This window comes from Dermacentor silvarum, chromosome 4, assembly GCF_013339745.2.
Source record: "Dermacentor silvarum isolate Dsil-2018 chromosome 4, BIME_Dsil_1.4, whole genome shotgun sequence".
Lineage (NCBI taxonomy): Eukaryota > Metazoa > Arthropoda > Arachnida > Ixodida > Ixodidae > Dermacentor > Dermacentor silvarum.
The window spans coordinates 76,588,541-76,612,688 of record NC_051157.2 but is presented as its reverse complement, the minus strand read 5'-3'; the positions used below and the strand labels follow the sequence as shown (position 1 = coordinate 76,612,688).

The 24,148-nt window shown below is 46.8% G+C and overlaps 1 protein-coding gene across 1 annotated transcript in view; it reads right to left on the bottom strand.

The window, feature by feature from the left end:
- Window positions 1-1,006: 1,006 nt before the first annotated feature.
- LOC119450272 (putative carbonic anhydrase-like protein 2) overlaps window positions 1,007-24,148 on the bottom strand; it is a 219,739-nt gene continuing 196,597 nt past the window's right edge. The window contains exons 7-10 of the mRNA XM_037713684.2: window positions 19,903-20,057; window positions 6,559-6,690; window positions 4,912-4,954; window positions 1,007-3,539 (exon numbers count right to left, since the gene is read on the bottom strand). Of these exons, the coding sequence (XP_037569612.1) occupies window positions 3,514-3,539; window positions 4,912-4,954; window positions 6,559-6,690; window positions 19,903-20,057 (356 nt within the window). The 3' untranslated portion in view covers window positions 1,007-3,513. The remainder of the gene's footprint in view (window positions 3,540-4,911; window positions 4,955-6,558; window positions 6,691-19,902; window positions 20,058-24,148) is intronic.

Here is a 24,148-nt window from a genome sequence, read left to right as displayed (position 1 = left end):
GTCTGCGTTAATCTAAGTACCTTTTGGCGATGCGCGCGGCGCGCATACTCTTCAAGCGTACCCGCTGTTTCATTTGCGCGCGGCAAAAGCTGGCGCCGTATAGTAGAGCGAATGTAGCGGTAAAGTAGTTGAGCGTATGCGGCGCAAATATCGGCTCACGTTTGTTTTGTTTTTTGTTTTTTTCAGCGCTGTTCTTGAATATTTGTCGACGTGAGAGGCTACGACGTGAGAGAATATATGTTGGTCAAGTTGGAACCAACAGCAAAGAACATGCGGACTGATGCTCTATACCCTGTCAGCAGGTATGGGCAAAAAAAAAAAAAATGATCGGTGGTATAATATCGAACCCAAGAAATGACAAAATGAGGGCTAATTTATAGTTGTATACCTGCCGCTCAAACTGCTGTGTAGCCTCGCATTGAGACGGTAGTGCTACAAGCGGTCATTTGAGCATACGAACGTTAGCAGATGCTGTTTGTACGTCCTTACTGAGAGCAAATGACTGTCCTCTTTTTTTTTTGTCCATGGACAGTGCCTACTTTCTTACTTTCTTTTATTTATTTATTTTCAACTACCATTCCTTCCAGCCTGGGCATGTTTATTTGGTTGGAAGCGAATCAATAAAGAAATTGGAATCACCATACTTTTGGTTGGTTCGAAATATTCATCGTCACGAAAGCTTTTCTCTGGCTTTTAAATATAGCTGTTCTTTTGTTTCTTGTATTCCAGGCGAAATTATCTAAAATGCTTGAGTTGTTCTTAAGAACTCCAGTCGTTCGTCAACGGACAGCATGCTTGCAAGCGACACGCAAGTGGATTAAGTGACACGTAACTGAGACGTCCGTCAACGAGATCTCGCTTATCGCTGAAAACAAGACATTTTATTGTTGTCGTGACGACTACTTCACATTTTAGCAGTGTCGTCACCAGTGACCTTTATTGGTCAATCACTGGACCGTTTGCGTACCTACTAAGCTTGAGCACGCTTCTTTTTAATTTTCGTGACACCTTTTATTTCAAACAAATGAGAAACAATCATCTCTCAACGTAACACGTAGTCCTTTCCTGTCTCAAAGTTTTATATCTCGGAGTCCTGCGGAAGGAAACTGCGTTATTAAAACACTGCCAACTCTTGGAAAAGAAAATTTAGGAGACACCGACGTTTCACCATTTGAAATCGTGGTTCTTGTTTTGGGGTTTTCGTACGTTTCTTTTCTCGTGCGCGTATACCTTCGATTTCGAGTTGAACTGGGCCATCTGCAAATCCTACATCGACGAATAATAGCAGAACAAGAAGTACGAGGCAAGAAAAATTGATTGGACACACGTGCAGGTGAGAAATTAAACGCACGTTTAGCAACGCATTCCGCGCCACTCTGCTCGTCACGTGTAAATCTTTCACTGATTGCCGGCGCCTTCCATGAATTGCCGAGTGATCTCGTGACAGAAAAATTAGGGAGTCCCGCAGACGCTCTGTCGAAATGGTGTCGTCCAAAATAAAACGAGAGGTCCGTGTCCTAGGAAGCACTAGAATCTGACGTGGGTGCGTCACAGTCGTCGTCGCATTCGACGAGGCCATTTCAGGTAGTGTTGCTGCTGCTGTTGTCGCTGTTGCAGGCGGTGGTGATAATTGCTCGTAATTCCAAGCGTCGTAATCACGACTTCTTACACCGAGGCCGCGAGATGCGATGTTGATTCATCTTTCCTCTCATGTTGGTGCTCCAACTGCAGTCTTCCAGAACAGCCGTTCCGCTTCTTTCGGCCACCATGTCACGTACACACGCACGTACACAAACACACAAAAGCACGCGATGCACAGCAGCTGCATTGACATCTTTCCTTCCATTTCGTTTCTTTCTCTCTCTCTCTCTCTCTGTGCCGCCTCGTGTACTCTGTTTGGACTTTCGTCCTCAAAAATAATTGGTAGCAACACTGCGCCCGTAGACAAATACCACATTTAAGACATTTAATCGGATGTGCAATGGCTGGGAAACTACCAATTAAGAGTTACTTTCTGACTATAAAGCGCGTGAAATTAGAAAGAATACTCTATGTGCACAGACGCTTCCTGCCTAGCTTCCTTTTTTTTCCTTGTCCCTAAGGAGTGTTCTCTGTCGTAAAAAATTTACCCAGCTCAAATGTGGCTCAGCCTGAATGCTTCCCAGGTATCATGCGAGGTAACCTTGAATAGGCTTAATAAAAGCGGGCTTGAAAAGTAACAGCTTCTCTTATGGCTCTACAACCATCAACATTTCTCGCTTTTGTAAGCGTTTCATGTAGCAAGGCAAGATGCTTAATGACACATGAAAGGCCCTGAAACGGAAGCCGCCTGTTCTCTGGAGGAGATGAAAATCAATTGCGCCGGATAATTCCTATCCGTCCCCCCCCCCCCCCCCCCCCCCCCTTCTTTCCAAATCGCCGCGGCTGTCATTTCTTACTGGCCACGCGTAGCACACATAACTCTGCTAAAAGCATCCGTCGCGTCTAAGCAGTCTGTTAACTTTTCATCATCACTTTTCAAATAGAGACATTTTGTCTTCGCAGAGTGCACACAGAGCGCCCATGTATGTCTCATTTTTCACATCTCCTGCTGCTTTTCGTTTTCTTTTTCTTTGCCAGTATGAAACATCAGCACATCACTTCAAACAGAATGAGCATAACGACAATCGTTAGAACATAACGATCATCTTATGCCATCCAAGTTTCCCTCCTTTTTTTTTGGACAATAGTGCTATAAAGCTACGTTAATTTTGACGCCGAAATAATCCTTTATTCAGGTGACATTAACAAAGTAGCTTACGTTTTCTGAGCCAAATACGACTCTTACTGAACAAAATTAGTCCGTTGTATGGTGCATCCGTTCTCTAATAAAGCCGCACATTATCTTGGCCAAGAATTTAACTTATTTCATTCAAAACAGTGATAACCGACCCCAGCACATCTCAAGTTTCACGGCTTTTTCATCGTTTTACGCTGTACGAGCACCACTGAGAACGTTCATCGTGCGCAGCAACTTTTCCGAATGCCGTGCGTCTCTAATTCTTGAAACACGTTTCCTTGACGCCTTCTCAAGCTTTTCACGGAAATATTACCATTGTCCTATCAGTGCATGACAACAGCACCTCCGGCGTTTCACATGAGCGAGTTCACACTCGCTTACAGCACTGAACGCACTATCGTATCAACGAAGAGTAACTTCTCCAAGCTCACTTCACACCAAATTACTCGTAAGGAACCGTCAGTAGTTGTTTGGTGCCGGCGGGGATAAAAAAAGGGATAACAAAGTTTGTGACACCACCTCTTCTGTGACGCTGCTCGAAGCAAAGCGGGGGCACGTTGGGAACTGCGCGCACAGACACGGCCGCACTTTCGAAGAACGCACACGCACGCACTGAAGAGCGGTCGAAAAAAGTGGTGGCGAACGTTGCTCTGTCGAAGCTCAGGGCGTCGGAAGGCGTTCCGCAGCACCCGGGGTTGGCCCGCTTTTTGGGCATCCGGTTCGTCGCCGCCGTTTCACGGTCCTACGAATTTGGTATTTGCTGCAATCCGGATCCCGACCGAAGAAGGAGGGAAGAGAGAAACAAATACTTTCATTTAGGGATCCGACCTGTACCAGTAACAATATACAGTGAAACCTCGATATAAGGAACCTCGATTTTACAAAATTCGAGATGTAACGAATTATTTTTATTTCCTGATGTAAGTTCCGTTGAATTAACGAAACCAGGAATTAACGAAATTGGCGATATGACGATTTTTTTTTCTCTGCAAGTACAACTTCGTTATATCGAGGTTCGACTGTAGTACATTTACGATCGTGCATGCATTAGAAAAGATGCTTAAATAGCTCGATAAATATGAACACGGTGTTAGCTGCGCATTAGATGTGAAGCGTCCAAAAGGATGCGCGTTTTCCCTAGCTGCGAGCCGGAACATTGAAAATGCGCCCGCTGGTCACGTGTCAGTACGGAAATTAGGTATCGGAGGCCCACGAGGGTTCTTAAGTTACTCGATGCTCGTCTCGCGACGCGATTTCGACGTAGATGGAGGTGCTGAATGAGAATGTGAGCGAACACTTGACGGTGCCCTCTTGCAAGTCGCGATATAGCGGCGATGGACTAAACCAGCGATTTTGTCAGGCGTATGAATTTAGCTTTGCGGCGATTTGGTCCGTGGTGTAAATGCAAGTTTTTTTTTTTTTTTTTGCTGTCCGAATGATCAGAGCGCAGATCACGTGCTCTGTCAGACACTCTGAAAAGCAGTCGCCGAGTGTCACACTGACGGTTTCCGTGTAGGACGTTTCAGTGTGGTGTGACGGTTTGAGTGGGAATTTTGACATTAAGTCTCATTTACTGACCGGCGGCGCGATGGTGCCTCTTCATGCTTGTAGATAATCATGCACTACAGGCGCTGTTGTTTACATAATGACGTTCATGTTCCCATTTACTTTGATAGTACTATGCAAACACACAGTGAACTAAAGTGGTGGCATGCTTCCTTGCGTCCTATTGACTCCTTGCTAACATGAACATTGACCAGATTAACCTGCGTCCATGATATTCTGTCTGAAAAGTACGATTTAGTCCTTGTTTCGTTTGTGAATTTTCGCAACAAAGGTAATGGCCGATCAGAGAAACTAATTCGAATATCAAGTTCACCAGCTGCAGAGTTCTTGGGTAAACTGTTTAGCCCTAATACTCAAAATCAGAAAGAAAAAGGAAACTAACACGGGGAAATACATAGGCTGGTGTTTCTGCAGATGTCTCCCCGAAATTCGACGCAGGCACTTGTCCTTGTGGGACGGCAGTACAGGATGCGTGGGATTACTGTGCGGTAGTTACGTTCGTGCGGCATAGTATCTACAGTGCTCGTAAATGAAATTAGTTAATATTTATTGTCGTGCTCACTTACCTTGATAATACATGTTTTTGTACATGGATGGGCAGTTGGAGCCCTGGAAAGCAATTTATAAGAAATGTAAGTCATTTGCGGTAATCTTTATCATAGTAGACAAAATAAGAGACTGTGAGCGGCCACACTGATTGCAACTTTACGTTGCAGGTTTGAGTTCGGTGCTAAAAATAAAAGCTAAAGAATACAGCTAAGCGTAGTATTGAAGTATCAGAAAAATAATAAAGTCCCCCATACAGCTGAAGAAGTCGGTAATGATAGCATCGAAGAGATCGTGGACAACTATTTGACGATGCTGGCAATCTTACCAGTAATCTTACCAGCCCAGATATCTACTTACCATAAGCCCTTTAATTATAACAGGAAAACTGTTCGATCGAGTCATTTGAAACGCGTCAACAGAAAGCCGTTATCATACATATGCGACTCTTTCAGAATTACTGCCCAACAAACAGAGCAGCTGCGACACTATCCTCCCACAAAAAAATGGTGACGCACCACGCTTTATCAGCAGCATGGCGTTCCCGTGACATCAGCTGTTCACGTGATCTCACCTCCTTTTCCTTCGCTGCCGATTAATATGCAACCCACGATGGCTAACTCGCTTAATTATTTCCCATTTTGTAAAGCAATTTTCGGTGCCCAAATCGGATCGCAGAGGAATTTGGTTGTGCTTATATGCAATGTCTCAGATATAAATCTTTATTGCTTTGCTTACAACGACTATTTCAGCTTACTGGAACTCTTTTGCAATGGCCCCCTTTTAATGTCCACAGCACTCTGTTAATTTGCTGCGCTACTACTAATTGCTTCCCGCACTAAATATTTACCGCAGATGGCACATCACAAAGCGTATCCGGTCGTTCACGAAGAGATTCTTTCACATATCGTATACGTAGTTATCTTAAGTCTTAAGTGATGTAGACACAGACGTAATTAGCTCCTAAGTGAATCCGCAACGCGGATTGCATTTTCAGGCGTATTTTCGGCTGGAAGTCGTCAGGTATGGAAATGTTTATTTAACGACCGGTGATAATCGCGCTCTACTCACGGTCAAATTATGGGCCGCGATCTTTGCTTCTGCTCGCCTTTGTCGCTGCAGATCGCCTTTGAGCAGTCGTGCTTTTTTGTTCTTTTTTTTTTTTCTGTTCCTAATGCCGTACTCCTTTGGGATTGTTTTATTTTAATCTTTGTGTATGGTCTGTCATCCTGTTCGTTCTTTCATATTTCCATCCCTTTTTCGTATCCTTCCATTTCTTTGTTTCTGTCGCCTTTTTTCCTCAAAAGTAGGCAGGCATTGTGCCCCTTCCAGTGGCAGTTACCAGCCTGTTTCAAGATTTATTTCCCTCTTATTAAATTGTATATAGGTTTTATATACTACTACTACTACTACTACTACTACTACTACTACTACTACTACTACTACTACTACTACTACTACTACTACTAATAATAATATTATAATAGCCAACTCAACAGAACACATTAAAAATGCAGCGCGGTCATTGCGAGGCGTGTTATAGAAGCGCCTGAACACAGTAGCGTGACGCGAGAGTGACGTCGGAAAAGCGTTCCATGTTGACGCTCAGTGCGCCAAATTCTGTCGCCGCCAGATCACGAATCATGCAAGAAGCGAGACGCACTGACCTGTTTCCACTTGAAGTCAATGTTGGTTCTAACGAGCCTCTGGTTGACCGGAAGTGTGGGCCTGAAGTTGTCCGACAGCGGAGCCTTGGCGTTCAGCTCGTCGCCTTGCATCAGCTTTCGCAGAAGGTATAGCTGCGAGAGAATTGTGGGGGAGTCGCGTTAAATTGCCGGCATCTCCGTCGACTCGAGCACAAAGCCTGAAGGTACACTAAAGAGCAACACCAAGGCTGTTCACTGTACTGTACAGTACAGTGAACATGTCGCGTGCACTACGTTCATGCAAAGTCTGAGCACACAGCACACATTAACAAGAAAAAAGCAAAATTTCGAAATCCCAAAGAAAGTATTGCTGCGTACTGCGCAACTTCAAATATTTAAACACCGCGTCATGCTGCTTTTGGGCATCGCAAAGGATGCTGCCGCGATTAAACTTGACACTGTTGGTAGTAGGTCTGGCTCAGGTATAGAAACGATGGATTCTCAATGAAGTCTACGCGAAAGAGTCAAAATTGAAAAATAAGAAGCAGCAGAAATTGTTCCATAGCGTAACAGCTCTCTCTTAAGCAGTGACCGTGTGCGGGGCGGACTGACCCTGCCTTTAGCAATCGCCTTGCACGATTAAACTTGGGACGACTCATTAATAACGATTATCGCGACCTTCTAGCACTTCATATGATTCACTGAATTAAAATATGAAGTCTCTTTTCTGTGCAACTGCCGCATCAAACCAAGAGCAACGGAGAGAGAGAGGAGAGAGGGAAACGCAATAAAAAGGCAGGGACGTTAGCCTGAGGATATCTCCGGTTGGCTAGCCTGTACCCAAAAAGGGGGAAAGCGCTGCGAAAGATGAGATAAAAAGAAGAAAATAAAAACAAACAAGACTGCTCTCTGTGGGCGCTGTCACCCAGTCTGCGAAGGCTTCATGTAGTCATACAGAGTGTCAATGCGCCACTAATACATCCGACGTCACACAGTGCACAGTCACAACTTGTCACACAGTCCGGTACCTCTTGAATAACTCAGCAACGGCTTTATAGCGACTCGCGCTGATGTTCGTGTAGGCCAGTTTCCAAGAATATTACTTTCCGTGAGTGGGCGCTTTCCAGTTGGTCAAGCGGGGCTGAGAGCGCCGCTCTTTGCGGGTTTAAACGAGGGCACTCGCAAAGAAGGTGCGCGATCGTTTCACTGCACCCGCGTAATTCACAAAGTGGGCCATTGGCCATTGCGACGACAAAGGAGCACGCACTTGAGAATGCTACTCCAAGCCATACACCGACTAGAAGGGTAAAGTCACGTTTTGGGAGTTCAACCGGAATACGGAGATGTAAATTCGGATCCAGGGTATGAAGGGGTGCACTTGCAAAGTCGGATGAATTCATTTGATCCGCTGTTAGGTTAACTGCAAGCCCACAACGTGTTTTCGCTGCCTCGGCTGTCGAAAGAGGAATGGCAACGTAGTTGACTGCGTCATGGTTTGATCATTTCTATGCATGTTAATCAAAATGCAACATTGGAGCAACGACAAACCATTATCCTCTGATAATTTAGATGGAAACTGTGAGTGAACACGGGTAGAAAAAAGCGAACGAAACTTGAATTACACAAAGACCAATATTTCCGAACGCACCTGCATATCTTCTGGTAATACGATGCAGTAGAAAAGTCAAGCGTTCGCAAAATGCTGTGCCTCTAATGACTGAAGACAAGTATAAGCTCGAGACAACCTGGACTTTGCCTCTGTGTTCAATTTTAAATCAACGGACACATCTGTTTTATATACTGTCTACATAGTTATTCTTTTATTGTAGACGCAAAATTGAAATTTTCTCGTGTCCCATGCCAGTACGTGAGGGAAAAAAAAGGAACACATTAACGGTAAGAAGGCATAATAGGTTTTCTTTTGTCAATTTAAAAACACAAAAGAAAAAAAAAGAATAATCAGGGAAGTCGTTGAAAAAGAACAAGAGAAAGAAGAGTTGGTAAAAGGATGAGCGTAGAATTGTCGCGACAGCAAATATTTTCATAATGAAAATGCGATTTTTCATCGTTCCGCGGCTGGACTCAATTATATTTCAGCGTGTCTTGGCGTTTCTCGAGAGTCCATTTTGCTGGGCTCCAGAATAGTGTTCTCGAGAATTTCTTGGAACAAGTATTTAATACTCCTTCTTACTTTTTTTTTTAGTGACTGTCGCTAAAGCTACACGTGTCGTAGTGCCGCGCACTTTTTTTCGTACACCTTTTGCTTTCATTTTGTTTGTTTTTTTCCGTCCTTTTCATTCTGATACAACAGACGTATGTGTAAATGGGGAGAGGGGGAGCTCCTTATTTGATTTGTATAGCAAATAAATAGAACAACTTCAAAATTTTTCTAATTGAATCCTTCTCACATTGCACCATCGCACGCCAAGTGCAGGCCACCCCACCGTAGGGCTGGGACAGCAACTATACAAGACGACACACGAAATTTGTCTCGGAACAAAAGCGCACCATAAGTACGCCCGTGCGCAGCGCAGTGGCGCTTTACGAAATCGAGATCGGCGAGCGCTAGCGCGAACTTGCGGCGGCGACTTAAACTTTTTTTTTTTCCAACTCGGTCAGCCATTTCTCGCCGCTGTATCCGTCTGGTGTTGGAGTTATACTCCGTTGACGTGCTTGCGCTGGCGTGTAATCTGAGAGGAACATTGAGAAATTAAAAGCGACAGCTGCCTGAAAGAAAGAGGGGCAGTTTGAAACTGTGCATTCCTCAGTGGATCACTAAAGTGGCGGGCACAATTATCTGGCATACTGATGATGTTATTCTCTTTTTTTTCTGCTAAGATCAACGACTGTAATGTGGAGACTGACAGCGACAAAAGGTGAATTGTTGAAGGCGAGATTTCGAAACTGCCAGTCTTTTTTTTTTCTCTTACAGCTGAGTGTGGGCATGAGTAGATTTTTCAGTTTCGGAACCGGGATTACATCGTATTCGAAATTGGACAACATGTTCAATGAATTTGCGCATTCCGCGAAGAGAGCACGGAGTAACGTGTCGAAAGTGTGCGGGTTTATTAATAACCATCAAGTCTGGCAACGGTATCAAACAGAGCAAGAAATGACATGCATTTCATGTTTGTCAATCCGTATCGCTAATCCGAAACATGTATCTTTCTTTTCTCTTGGTAATCATCAGTTTCTCTCCTCTCCCTCCCTCCATAATGCGAACTACAAACACAACCTTTATAAGCTTCGTACTTATACATTTTAATGGAACCGGTGCTATTTTGCCTTAAATAATGAAATAAGTCTCGACAATTTGGACAACCTCGGCGTTAATACTTCGTCCTAAAAGTTTAACTTCCCTCGGACTAACTTTTTTTTAGGCGAACTATAATGGTAACGGCAAAGCAAAAGTTCATGCTATAACATGTGTAGAATGTTTGAAAACAAGCTGGTTGGCCATGGCCACAAGGACTTCTTCAAACAGGAAGGCCTATGATATAATGCTATACTGACCCTCCAAATTTTGCTAAGAATTATGTTGTCCCTAGGCCGGAGAAAAATAACCAACACATAAGAGTCACCGTGGTTGTTGCCATTATTCAAGGTAAAATGGCGGTGGTTGAAATTATTTGTGAAAATGTGCCCCTTAAAAAAAAAAACTTTTTCCGAAATGCTCCAACAAGGAGTGCCTTTGAAGTGAACGCTTCATCTCGTACGTCCACGGCTCACTTGATACCGCAATGGAAATACAGTTGGCATTCCTACACCGCGCTTAATAGTAATAACATTTTTCGTATTAAGAGTGCAGGGTAGTCATCCGGGCAACGTCAGCAACTCTACTTCCTGGCTGTCTCTCTATCTCGGTTTCATCTGTTTACGGTTCACTTGACATTAAAAAAAATTACGGACATTCGAATATCCATCGTGCCATTCAAACGGTAGATACCGACGAACCGCATACTTGGGAAGGTGTTTATTTCGTGGAAACGAACATTTACAACACTGAAACTCCAACGTTGACTCCTCTTCTATAAACGTAGATTTGGAAAGACGGGGAAGATATTGTTGCTGCACTGGTCTCGAACAAAAAAAAAAATATTCGTTTTTGATTGAACCGGGTTTCTATAACTAAATTAGGGAAGCGGGGAATGCGACGTGACGCAGTGTTCCTGTCACATTTAAGGAAATCCTCGTCATTTACAACGCCCGAAAGAACGCGAATTGGGGGGATCGTGCGGCTAAGGTATCCAGCGCGTGTTATGGCTTCCCTATTCCTTCGCTCTTTATCCGCGACGTCAAAAACCGTCGGGGATGGCAGCTGCAGCCCAAATAAGATATACGCTCGATCCATTTACGCCATCCTATTCCAAAATCAAGAGGCTTTCTTTGTCTCCGAAAGAAGTGATGCGCAGGGATAAGGATGAAAATGAACCGCGTATCAGATTCAGAGGGGCGCTGAAGAATAATTGAGCTGTCTTTCTTTCTACGATTTCTTTTTTTCTTTCTTATTAAGAGCATTCGTAAAAGAGACAGGTGACAGGCCACTGTACACACCTTTTCCAACTTTGCAACTTCTTTTTTCTCTCTCTCTGGTGATTAACGTTCCATATGATTCGAGAACCTTTTTGTTTTACTACCAACCTGTTGAGTTATGCTAATTTAAGAATGTAGAACGGCGTTTATGTCTGTGTGGTTTCTCAAAACCTCCCCGTGTGGTAGCGTTTTCCTTATTTTTTTCTGCTTACGATAGAGCAAAGGAAAAGTGACCAGTAGAGAATGGACTAAACTAGCTCGTCAGCTCGGCACTAAATATTAAAAAAACAGACAATAAAAAACAGAAAATTTGCGAAAGTCTGGACACTTACTGATAAAAAAAACAAAAAAAAAACAAGAAAAGTAAAATAAAGCTTGCGAGGCCCGCAGTCCTGCTGTCGTAAGAGATGTTATTACGCTAACAAGGACTGCTCCTTAGTATTATTATATATATTTTTTCCAGGAAGCTAAGAATGACATCGCGTTCTCAACTTTGAAGACGACAGTGGTGAGCCCATGTCAGGAAAGTTTCAACCAGAAGCTCAGAAAAGAGAGAGAGAGAGAGAGAGAAAAGTGAGACGGAAATCCTTCGAAGATACACAAGTCGGAAACAGTACACAGCGTGCCAGACATTACACGACAGGAAATCATTTTCCTCGTTGTTTTTGGTATAAATGAGACCAGCTTTTTCCTGCCTTCTGCTTTTCCTGCCCACATGCTACGTCAGAGCTAACGCCGCGGAAAAGAGGTGGGCGGGGGGGGGGGGGGGGGGGGAGAGAGGGGGTTGGAGCGAGCTGCTGTTCAGGAATGGTAGGGAAGTTATGTTTTTAACCGAAATCAGTTCCACGTGAGCAAACACACAACGCAGACCACCCCCATCATCCCAGTAGCCTCGCCAAGAAAGCCGAGAAGACAGCTACGTGCATTTTTTCCCGCGCTTCCCGCTCGCGCATATACATAAGCCTAACAGGCCTCGCGCAGGCGGATATTGGCTTACACGGTTCGGGCACGCATGCATATGAACGAGACCCGACGTGCGCTACAGCAGCAAGAAAATGAGGGAGAGGGCGAACGAAAACCAAAACACATCAAGCCAAGCTACTGCGTGCAAACGCGGAGATGGAAGAAATAATGCTCGACGCGCTTGCTCGCACAATATAATAAAACGCGACACCGCCAAGAACGGGTCGGTCGCATGACTGACGAGGAGATGCGCCGTGCGAGACGCAGGAAAAGAAATGAAATAAAATGCGCATAAAGGCGGAGGGCGGATGTGGGAACATTGTTTCGGAGGAGGAGGCCGCCCCCCTCTCGTCCCCCAGCCTGCTCTGCCTCCTGCGTTGGCACTGTTAAGGTCTCTTCCCCTTCTCCGCTCATTCCGGGTACCAGCGAGGGCTTTTGTTCTCTTGGCGGCAGCGAGACTAATTACTCCGGCGTCCTGTTTCAAGGAGCGCGGCGGCCGCGAGGCGGTCTCCTTTGCTAATCTGCGTGAGTCCGGCGCTTGTTCCTGCACGCGCGCGCCTGGCGCAACTTGGTTGCGTTGATGCTGGCTACACGGCGAGCTCCTATTGGCCGTCGACGCGTACGCGGAGTTATACGAAGAGTGGGAATCAGCAACGGCAGAGGGAAGGCCACTGAGCTCCTTGTTGTGCGCGCTCTTTTTTTTTTTTTTTTTTTTGCTTTGCTTTCTTTGTTTCGTGTAGCGAGCAAACTTTAGCACGTATATAGAGACGTCTGCCACAGAAAGAAGCCCAAGGGGAGATGTCAGGCAATTTCTATACCACGAAAGGGTTATTGCGGGGGTTGCGATGATTACGAGAAACAAGGGCAGAAAGGCTCGGATATTTTTTGCTAGAGCGCGCATACTATATCGGTTGTCCTCAGCTGCAACGACGCGGCGAGGCGGAAAATACAAAATTGCGTGTCCTTCTCCTTTCCCTATGTTTACTTGTCTTGCTCCCCCCCTTTCCACATACGCTCACACACACACACATGCCCTTTTTTCGTTTTTTCTTCCGCGGGGGGGGGGGGGGGGGGGGTTGCGAGAGCTCCTAATTATGACTATAACTGGCATCAAGATGCTGTTAGGGAAATCTGATTACTCACGATTATGTTTCCGACGCATATGGGCTATTTTATTAGCGAAGACGTGGGATCGTTCCCCACCTGCGGCCAGTTGTTTTTTCATCCCTGTTCATTTCCATTAGTTTATCATTGCTCTATTTCAATTAGTATGTACAAGTAATTTCCCCTATGTTGTCCTTGGTGTCTTTCTTCGTGGACCTTTTAGGATATATATATATATATGGGAAAAGGGAAAGGCAGGGAGGCTAACCAGAGGGAGATCCTGTTTTCTACCCTGCGCTGGGAGAGAGGGGAGGGGGATTTAAAGTTACAGGAAAGTAGAGAGACAGAAAGAAAGGGAGCACAGATACACTATCACAGTCGATCACTATCACCGCCTACTATCACCGCACATCACAGTAGCACTTGTAGCACTATAGACATCAGTTAAGGCTACAGCCGCTGGTCCAAGTCTGTTGCCTTTAAAAACTGCTACAGTGCCTCGTCGCCCTCCGCTACTACGACTTGTGACTTCTAACTGACTTCTAAAATGATTTACTCTGCTACAGGTATTTAAGCAAGGCACGCTATCGCGATTGCAAGTGATCGTCTCTGTAAATGGCAGGGTGGACAGTCACAGAGAACGTGTTGAAGAGCCTCCTCGCCACCACAGTCATCACACGAGGCGTCGTCAGCCCATCCAATTCCGAAAGCAAAAGAATTCGTAAAGGCCACTCCTAGCCACATTTGACAAAGCAGGGTTGCCTCGCGTTGGTACAGTCCAGCTGGGATGTGAAGACTAAGTGGTGCAGCCGGTTTCCTTGAAAACTTCGCGTGTTCCACTCGGGGAACGTGATACCCCGTGTAAGCATTCGAAGTTTCCTAGTGGCATCTGTCCTTGATAACGGTATCTACTCCTCTTTGCCGCCTTGAAGAGCCGACCGAGCAGCGTTATCGGCGTGCTCGTTGCCTATGACGCCGCAGTGACTTCGAAGGACACTGAAATGTCATTGTGGTGTCCTTTCTCAGCCAAGGTAGGGATTAGTTCTCTAATATTGAGTATCAGTTCGTGCGGTTCGCTGCCGTAGGGCTGATAGCAAAGACTGCAGTGCTGCCTTCGAGTAACTGAATATTGACCATCTTCGAGGTGGTTCTTGGCTGACGAGATGAAGTGCAGCGCGAAGAGCTGCAAATTCCGCAGCCGTCGATATTGTTGGTGACACGTCTTGAAACTGATGGTGGTGGCTCTCGCAGGGAAAACCACAGCTCCAGAGGAACACTGGAGAGTTGCTGATCCATCAGTGTAAATATGTACGTGGTCGGCGTACCTCTCGTGCAAAAGGAGCATAGTTAGTTGTTTAAGAACAGGTGATGACAGCTCAGATTTGTTTTCTGATTCCTGGTGTGGTGAGATGCACTGCAGGTCGAGCCAAACACCATGGAGGAATCGAATCGATGGCTTAGTTGCAGGGGTGAAGCCTGATGGAAGACGGGTGTAATAATCCGACATCATAACACAAAATGATGCCTGCGGCTTTTCTGAGAGTCGTGCTGCAAAATAATGGGTACGGGCTCGGACAAAGTGCCTAATGTACACTCTAGAGCACTACACGGGCTCGGGCTTACCCGAAAGCCCGGGCCCAGTCAGTTTTTTCACGGGATCGGGCCGGGATCGGGAGCGGCATGTGCTTTTTGATCCGGGCCCGGGCCGGGCCCGGTTTTTTTGACGTGGGCCCGGGCTCGGACTTTCTGCTGGTGTACATGTAACGTGCAGCGAGTTATCCTCGCGTGTCTCGACTCTGAAAAACATGTCTTTCTTGGTCTCGGGCCGGGTTCGGGCCGGTTTGGAGCCGGGCTCGGGCCTAAGGTCAAGGGGTGGCGGGCCGGGCCGGGCCCAGGTCTCGCCATAAAACTTTTGGTCGGGCTTGGGCGGGTAGCCCAACGTGAAAACGGGCCAGGGCCGGGCCCGGGCTGAAAAAATGGGCCCGTGCAGTGCTCTAGTACACTCTCAGCACTACCACCCAAATGTGTGTTTGTATTGGTTGGTCACGGGCGACTTAAATAGTCGCAACTGTTGATACGCATTTTGGCAAACCAAGAGCAAGCCAAGCTCGGGCTGTCAGCCCGAGCTTGAACAGCCTGTAGAGCACGAAGGTTTGTCCTGCAAATGTTGGTCAGTACGGGCAAACTGTAGCTCAAATATCTCAGAAAAAGTGCCCTGTACAATTCCAACATTGCATGCACTGACATTCCCTAAGTCGTTCGCCCATAAACTTAAAAAGCTGGGAGATTGCTGTCAGGCGCTCTTTCAAGTATGTCAAGACCGGGGTCCATGAGAGATCTCCATCAATTATTATACAACGAAATCTGTGATTATTCTCATAAGAGATGATCTGACCATTTATAGTAATGGCATAGGGTGTCGTTGGTTTGCGAGCGAATGCCACCAGTGCACACCAGTGCAATCGAATGGTGTTCCGTGGGAGGGACATGGACATTTGTTTGATGATAAGGTACGTGCGAATGTGATCACTCCCGTGGGTCTCAATATCCAAAAACCATTTAACACGTCTTGTGAAAGAGCTGGAGACGAACGCTTGGTCGAGACAGCTGCCATATTTCACGCCTTGTAAAAACAATGTTGGGCTGCCGTCGTTTAAGAGTCAAAGGCCGTGGTTGCAGGCGAAGGTTGCTAGTCTTTGTCCTCTCACATTTTTCCTTGTGCTTCCCCATGACATATAATGCGCAATAATATCTCCGATGATGACCTATGGAGCAGGACGTACTGTCAAGATGTTTGTTATTCTTCTGGAATCAAAATTACTTGAAGGCGATATGTAAACGCTTACAAGTGTAAACATGAGTCTGCCCTTTTAACTATTAAGCAAACATATTGATTGTCCCCGTGAGGCGTAAATGGGCTGGCTCACATCGGTGAGTTTAGGACGATTAAAAAAGATGACTATGCTGCATGTACCAGTTGTTGTGAATAACAGCTTCGTATCCCGATAATTTGACTGGTTTTGGTACGCTTGGCTCACATATCACAATAATTGGGAACATATTAGTCTAGGTAAACTGACGAAAGTTTGAAAGGCGCGAGTTAAGTCATCTCGCGTTCCACTGGATGACTGACGCTGCCTTGACTTCTTCTTGAAGGGATGGGTGATGGTTGGCCATATCTCTATCTGAGAGGTTCAAGCACTGGGCTTAAGACGTCCACTACTTCCAGTGCACTTTGGGCAGGCGTGGTTCCAAGGTTTGACAAAAAACATTCGAATGACATCTATGAAGGAACGAAGCATAGTAATTACTTGACGATCTGCTTTGGGCGTGTCATCAGCGGCAGGAGTCTCAAGAGCGGGCTTGACAATCTGTGGTTCTTTAGAAAGTTTCTGGCTCGGAAGCGCCAGGCCGTACTTCTGGAGAAATTAAATTCCTTTCAGCTGACTTTCTTGGGCTGTTAAGCCCTTTTGTGGCCTGACTGAAGAATTTGGGTGCCACTATGGAAGGGCCACTCTTATTTCGTGCCGCTGCCTTTTTAACAGCGAAGCTGTTTAAGCTGGAGGTAGTCCGGCGATGCGCGCCCGAAATGTGGGCCAATACTGGAGGTAGTGCAGAAGGTAATGCAGCTCGAGGATGGTCCGTCGAGTGTACGCCGCAAAACTTCCGCCTTGCGATGACGTCACCATGCGTCGCGTAGCACCGCTTCGCCCCAGCTGCGCCGACCGCGCCGAGCCTCGCCACAGCTGCGGGAGCCGTGACGCCATCGCGCGCCCCGCATCGCTTCGCCTTAGCTTTGGCGAGCCATTACGTCACCGCGCCGTGTGCAGTGGTTGCCGCGGCGGCGCAGAGGCGGAGCTAAGCCGTGACGTCACTGCGCCGACCCACGGGATATATAACTCCGAGTCGCTGCCGCGGCGACACAAAAGCCTCGTCGTCTCCGCGCTGAGCACATCGCCGCGAAGATGAGGCGGCCGAAGAGCGTCACTCGCGAAGAAAAGGAAGCGCGGCGCGAAAGCCGCCGCGCCGCTACTCGAGAGCGAGTGAGACGACTTCGGTCCAATCTCGAGTATCGCTCCGCCGAAGCAGCGACGAAACGTCGGCGATTCGCAGATGACCCAGAGTTACGAGTCCGCGAAACCAAAAAAAGCGTTTGAGCGTCCAGATGCGTCCAGATACTTTAAGACCGAGTGTTCGTTGCTCCTTGGGCTGTCGATGATTTCGGGGTGATCTTGCGCAAAACGTGGCTAAGTCTTCAAGCATAACCTTGCAAAAACTTGGCCGAAGCTAGGTTTGGTCGCCAGATTTGCTGTTTGCCCAGTCCTCGCACCACTATAGTGTGAAACTGCCCCTAATATTTAAGGATGGTCGGTGACACCGATGCTGGACTGTTTCAGCAGCCTCCTTGTGTGACGAATTGTCCCCAACCATTTGCTTGAGAACAGCGAGCTCTTTCTTGATGCGAGGGCAGCCTTTAGACGGGGTAGCATGACAACCATTACTGTTGCCGCACTTCAGGACAGTAGCCCAGCACGTGTCTTCCGCGTTAGGTTCAGCGCACCGGGGACACAGTAATGAGTTGGGACAGAGCCCCTTGACGTGTCCAAGCCTAAATCACTAATGGCATTGAAGAGGCTTTTGTACGAATGACCGAACAGGGTGTTGGAAGTGACTGACTTTGACGTAAGATGGTATGCAATGTCCTTTGAAAATCAGTTTGACGCATCGCGTGATTCCAAGGCGGCTCACACGCGTGATGACCACACCCTCACTTGCTGGTTAGACGAGGATAGGAAAGGCCACGTTGGGAATGACGACATCAGTGTCATAAATTACATCTGATTTGGATGCCTCATGCATCGGGATATAGGAACGCACTTTGATGTCTCTTAGCGCCGTGACTTGTTGCAGTTTTTCCAACACCGTTGAAAACATTGATTGCCAGGACATTTTTCCGCGTATTTGTCCGGGTGTCCTGAATTTCATCCGGCACGACCCCTTCGAAGAAAACAGATATTGCCTGCCTATTCAACAATCGGAGGTTGCTTGAGGATTCGTCGGGCACGACGGCGGTGGCGTGAGGCCAGCGTTCAGGCCTTGACTTCACAGTCGCCTTGCTCGCTTGCGTTGATGCACTCGCGTCGACATTCCTCATTTTGTCTCTCTTTCTGCGGACAGAGATGAAGCTGTCATCCAATGAGTCTTAACCCGACACGGAGTACATCTCAATGTCCTTGCTGTCGCTGAGTTAACTTCCTCTCTTCCTTGCGAAGGACGGCCGAGATTACTTCGGGCCAGGCGGGCCTCTGGAAGGTTCCGCGTCCATGGCTACAAGACATGGAGCCGAGGCTCCAGAAAATTCCGAAGATTTCGACAAGAACCAGAGAACACAGATAGAAGCGTTCTGCCAAGAAGACACTTCGCCCTAGCCAAGGAGACGTCATAAAGATGCCGGTAAGACTGAAAGGGGACGCAACAGAGGACGAAGTGAAAGGAAGCAGAAACATGCTGGCGTTCCGAGCTCTCGGTGAACGCTGCCGCTTGATGTGTGTCGTCCACTATCGTTTTCACCTTAGGACTTCGTCGCCTAGCGGTTGCTAAAGGAAAAAAAAAACACAAATTCACTATTTTACCTGCCTACATTTGGCCATGGGAGCGTCCCACCCTAGAGTCAACAAGCGCAATGAAGAGCCTAATTTAACGGGCTCTCTCTCTCTCTCTTTGTCTCCGACCCTTCTCCCAGGAACCAGGCTGATTCGATCGTCCACTTAAGCATCATGAGAGTGAGCCGCCTTGACTCCTGTCAAAGGAGCTTTTAGCTGCGCCATAGTACTATAATGCGACTAGCGTCACGTTTGCTCTGCAGTCCACTCAATATAGACAAGAGGATGATTGTTGTCAAGGGTTATTATCACCGTTTGTAGCAGGTGGGGAAAAAGAAAGCTGTAAAAATTGTCTTGCAGGTGAAAAAATAGAGGCAGAAGGAAGTAACGGACGCGTAGGTTGCGTCACATGTGAGGCATGAGTTCTTATTTTCACGTTTCGTTTTGACCGAGGAAATTCAACAGGTCGTGAAAGAAAACAGTGTTAGCTCCATGAAAAAAAAAAGAAAGAGCATTCGGCTGCATCGAATAAAATACTATTCACATGTGTAGTTTGATTAGGAAGTTGGACTTTAACGCGTCTCCGACCCACCGCATGTTTCAGTCATGTCGGAACTTTGAAGCCAGCTAACGTAGTATCCCAATTTGCCGCCGTTAGTCACACTTTAAATGTGCCATGACGTCATGAAGACGCCAAAAGTCAGTCATTCATTATGCGTGCTACAATTGGGGCTCGGTACGGGAATACGGGAGAGGAATGGCAAGAAAGACAGGTCATATCATATAATATTTTATTAATTTAAATTCTATGGTTTTGCGTGGCAAAACCACGATCTGATTATAGTCAAAACCACGATGTAGTGGGAGACTCCACGTTAATTTTTACCACCTGGGGTTCTTCAACGTGCACCTAAATCTAAGAACACGTTCGGGCGTTTTTGCATTTGGCCTCCAACGAAATGCGGCTGCCGCATTCGGGATCGAATCCGTGATCTCGAGCTCAGCAGCGCAATGCTGTGGATACTTAGCTATATATTGCGTCAGCTCTTCAAGGAAACGGTTCACCCCTTTACACGCAGGAAAATAGTTGGTAAGGAATCGAAAGTACGTGGATAAGTCAGAGGAAAACAGACAGCGTGTGGGAGCACCCGTGCATATATACCTGCTGCTTGGTGATGTAGATCGGCCTGTTGAGGACAATCCATGTGACCGTCTCGTGACAGCCGGGCATGGTGAGCGACCCTTCGTACGTCATGAAGTGGTCCGTCTCCGGAAGCAGCTCCTTGATCGAGAGGTGCTTCATGGCTGCCTCCTGGCCTGGAAATAACAACGCGGCGGACCAAGACTGAGTTACAATGAAAATAAGACGATTCCTCTTAACTAAATTGCATACTTCTGTCTCACTGTTCACGCTGATTTATTCATTGAACCTTCAGCATGCATTCGATACGCTGAAGGTGTGCGCTCAACGTTTTCACGAAATGCGTTGGGTGTTGCCGCGACATGACCTCTCAACGTATGTTTCGATACGCAGACTCTCGACCTGTTTTCGAAGTGTCGGTGTTTTCAAACCACTGTGCAAAGCGCAATGACAGGGACAAAGTGCTTTATGGCGTTGGGATATCAGCGACGTACAACGCCGGGCCTATGTGAACGCCTTTGAATTGCTCAGGCCCTCCGCGAGCGTGCGCGAGCTCACCGTGTCCTTCCTCCCCCCCTCCTCTATCTACCTCATCTTTCTATTCCCCCTTTCCCGTCCCCCAGAGTAGGGTAGCCAACCAGACGCATTTCTGGTTAACATCCCTGCCTTCTCTTTTTCTCCTCCTCCTCCTCCTCCTACAACGCCGAGGTCACCGATAGAACTTTGCTAAGAGTAACGCGCCAGGTATGTCCGTTTTTGTTCGCAGTTCCGTGACATTTTAAATTCAAGATCTTCTAATTTTACGTTTCAACTAAGATTTTTACATGGTACTGTTACAGACTGCTACGATGAGGCTTTGCGGACTACTGGGGAGTAAGGTGTGAAACGTCCGCTCCTTGATTTTGTCCTTGGTCAACACACGGGAGAGGCCAAGCGCAAAGGTTGCCAGACGAGCACCATCTCGAGCAATCAATAAAAACAAGTCTTTATTTGCGTAGGTATGGCCTCGAAGAGTGAATAGGTGGAGGAAAGTACCCCACTTCTCGAATCAAAACATGCTCTCTAAATTAACCTCCCGGGTGCAGGAAAGGAGCTTGTAATATAGGAAGGATCATGTAACCGATTTTGTGGACCATGTTCATCTGGAGTCATGACACTGGCTCGGGCAGCGTAGTGACGCCGAGTAATGGCGTTTTACAGGTATACTCATAGCAGGTGTAGCGTTTACACAAAGTAAACGTCTGCGCCTAGGCATTGGTTAGCGCTGTTTAAGACGACGGGCCTGCGTCACAATGTCAGTCCGACCCTGCGCGCTTTCAAAACCATATTCTTGGGCATCTTCTTGTGTGCGTGCGCCCTGTCTTCACACTGTTTATCCTTCTGTCCTTTGTACATATTATACCACATTTAAGGTATGCAAACTGTAAGTCTGGTTGAACTCCGCCCTTTGAGCTCCTTACCTTTCTCCGTTTTGCACTATCCATCTCTGGCTAACTATCCGACTCAGCAGTGTCGTTCACTTAAACGATCCACGTTCCTCCCTTACCTTTTGGGTATTCCTGTTCGCCAACTAAGCAACTAAGCAGTCGCCATTTTATCTGTATAACTTTTGACTCCGTGCCAGCTTAACAGTACCTCATTTGACAACATAATGAAGACGCATGGAAAGCTGCAGGCACCGTCACTTCGCTAAAATATATATTTTTTAAAGGATCAGCAAGCAGTTTATCAAATATAACTACCCCTTGGTGTTAAGATTCTCCTTTACGATTCCTTCTTACTGTTCGCATCTTTCACTGGCCGAGACTGCTGGATATTGCAATACGGCCTGTGGTGGAACATGCTGATTTAAATGTGGACTAACGCCGTTAGCACCGCGAAAAAGAAGTAATGAAACAAGAGAAAAGGACAGAGAAATAAATAAAGAGAAAAAGAACGAAGGAAAGAAGAAAAATCAAGCAGTTTGGGAATATCGAACAAAATTCGTGCATCCGCCGTTTCCAAGCACGAGCAAGGAGAGTGGTGAGCTCTGTGACCTGAGGGCTCAGTGCTTATTCTCACGTCTCTCAACCACAGTTTCCCTCAAGACATCCCCCCCCCCCCCCGCCCCCTTTTATAAATAGTATCACACTGTAACATTCAAGAGAACGTCAACGTTGGAAAAAAGAAAAGGAAAAATGAAAAAAAAAAAGGTGGGTGGCAACAACAGGGAGGCTGCTGGAGCCTTGTGTCCGATAGAGGCTCGAAGCAGTAACACTGTTAGCGCGTTTCCTCATATGTATTCTTTTTTCCAATGCCGCAGGGAGCGCTCAAGATCTTTGGAATCGAGAGGAAGGGCGAGAAAGGCGAGAGTAACAAGGAGAATGAGAGAGAGAGAAGAACAAAGAAAGACGAATGGCAATTTCATAAACGCCGAGCGACGAGGCTTACGCGCGCGCGCATGAACAGGCGTCTCGTCGTGGCGTTTTGCTGCCGTCTGCTATCTCTCATCTCTCGTCTGTCGCTTACATAAACAAGGAGGGAACAACACAGGAGAGATGAAGGGAGTTGTTGGGAAAGGGGGCGTGGGTGGCGGCGGCGGCGAGGGAGTTAAATTTATTGAGCCCTTTGTCTCTACCAAACCAAACACGTTTTGTTCTCGATTCTCCCTCAACTGCTTGCCGCGTTCATCCTTTTTCTCTCGTTTTTTTTTTCCTCGGCAGCCCGCGAAAATCTCTCCCACGTGCCGCTGGCTACACTGGCGGGGGTGTCGTATATATTCGGCAATCCTTGGGCGCTGAACTGGACGTCCGCGTTCGTCTGTAAAGTGTACGACGTTGCAGAAGCTCGAAGGACGAAAAAAAGAAATGAGGAAATAGAGAATAAGAACGTGGAACGGCGGCGGCCGTGGGGAAGGGATCGGAGAAAATGCAGCGGGAGGACCAGGAGAACGAGGCGGCAAGGGTTACGCTAGCCTCGGCAGCTTGGCGGAGGAGGACATTTCGGAATTTTGCCGCCGGCTGCATTTACAGACGACTAAACGCGAGCGCCGCTATGATTGATGAATACCGAGCTCCGTCGGCAGAGCGGGCACCGGGACCTGGGTCGCACGTGGCTCCTGGAGTGGAAGTGCTGCGGTTTGCGCCCGAAGAGACAGGCTAGAAGTCTAGGAGAGAGACGTAAGGAAACGAGGCATTAGTGAACATATGTGGACATATGGTAGCTACATTGTTGTTGACTTCGATGACTAACTGCGAAAGAGAGGAAGTCTATACGGTTGGTCTCCAGTACGCAGGCCAGTATCGCTCATAAAGTAAGAGCGTCATTTGATCGAGATGGGGTTACTATTATTTGATTATGCGGAATTGAAACGGCAAAGAATAGTAAGCACTAGAAAGAAGTTACAAGCAACTACCACAAGTAAACGGGTGCACCCGCTCTTGGAACAAGGTGGTATAAAAAAAGCATAGATAGATAGATAGATAGATAGATAGATAGATAGATAGATAGATAGATAGATAGATAGATAGATAGATAGATAGATAGATAGATAGATAGATAGATAGATAGATAGATAGATAGATAGATAGATAGATAGATAGATAGATAGATAGATAGATAGATAGATAGATAGATAGATAGATTGGTGGTCTCCTAGTTCCCCAATGTGTCGCCTACATAAATTTGATCCTTCGTTAAAGCTGCAACTGCCATCAAGAATCTCGCACTACAGTGCAACGTTGTCATGCGCCTCTGGATCGGGTTTGCATTTCCGAATCAGAACGTCAGACACACCTACGCGTGACTCCTGCGGCATCGAAGAAAATATTGAACACCTCCTTTGCTTTTTGTTCTCGTTATAACGTCCAGCGCCTCCGTCTCCGGGCAGCATTAAACAAGAATATAAATAACCTGAATAGTGGTGACGTTGGTGGAATGGGAGTGAGACCGAGACAGGGACGAGAAATTTCTCCTGTGTGTCTGCTGCCGGGCTCGCAGTCTTTCTAGGCTGGAGGAAGTCTCTCTCCGGAGACGTCGGGCCGGGGTGGCCCTTACACCCGCCATCACTTGTACCTAAGGTCAACCACGTGACTCCGCTCGTGCGTCTGCAGCGGATGCCCGCCATATACTTTGGACGTGCCCTGGACCAAAGACAGTCCGCGAAAATGTACTGATGGATGTGAAATTAAGGGTTGACCAACCTGAAGACTATCAACTATGGCTCATGGACAACGCATGCGATAAGTCACTTTTGCAGTATCTGCATGAGACGGGCCTCCATGCTTAC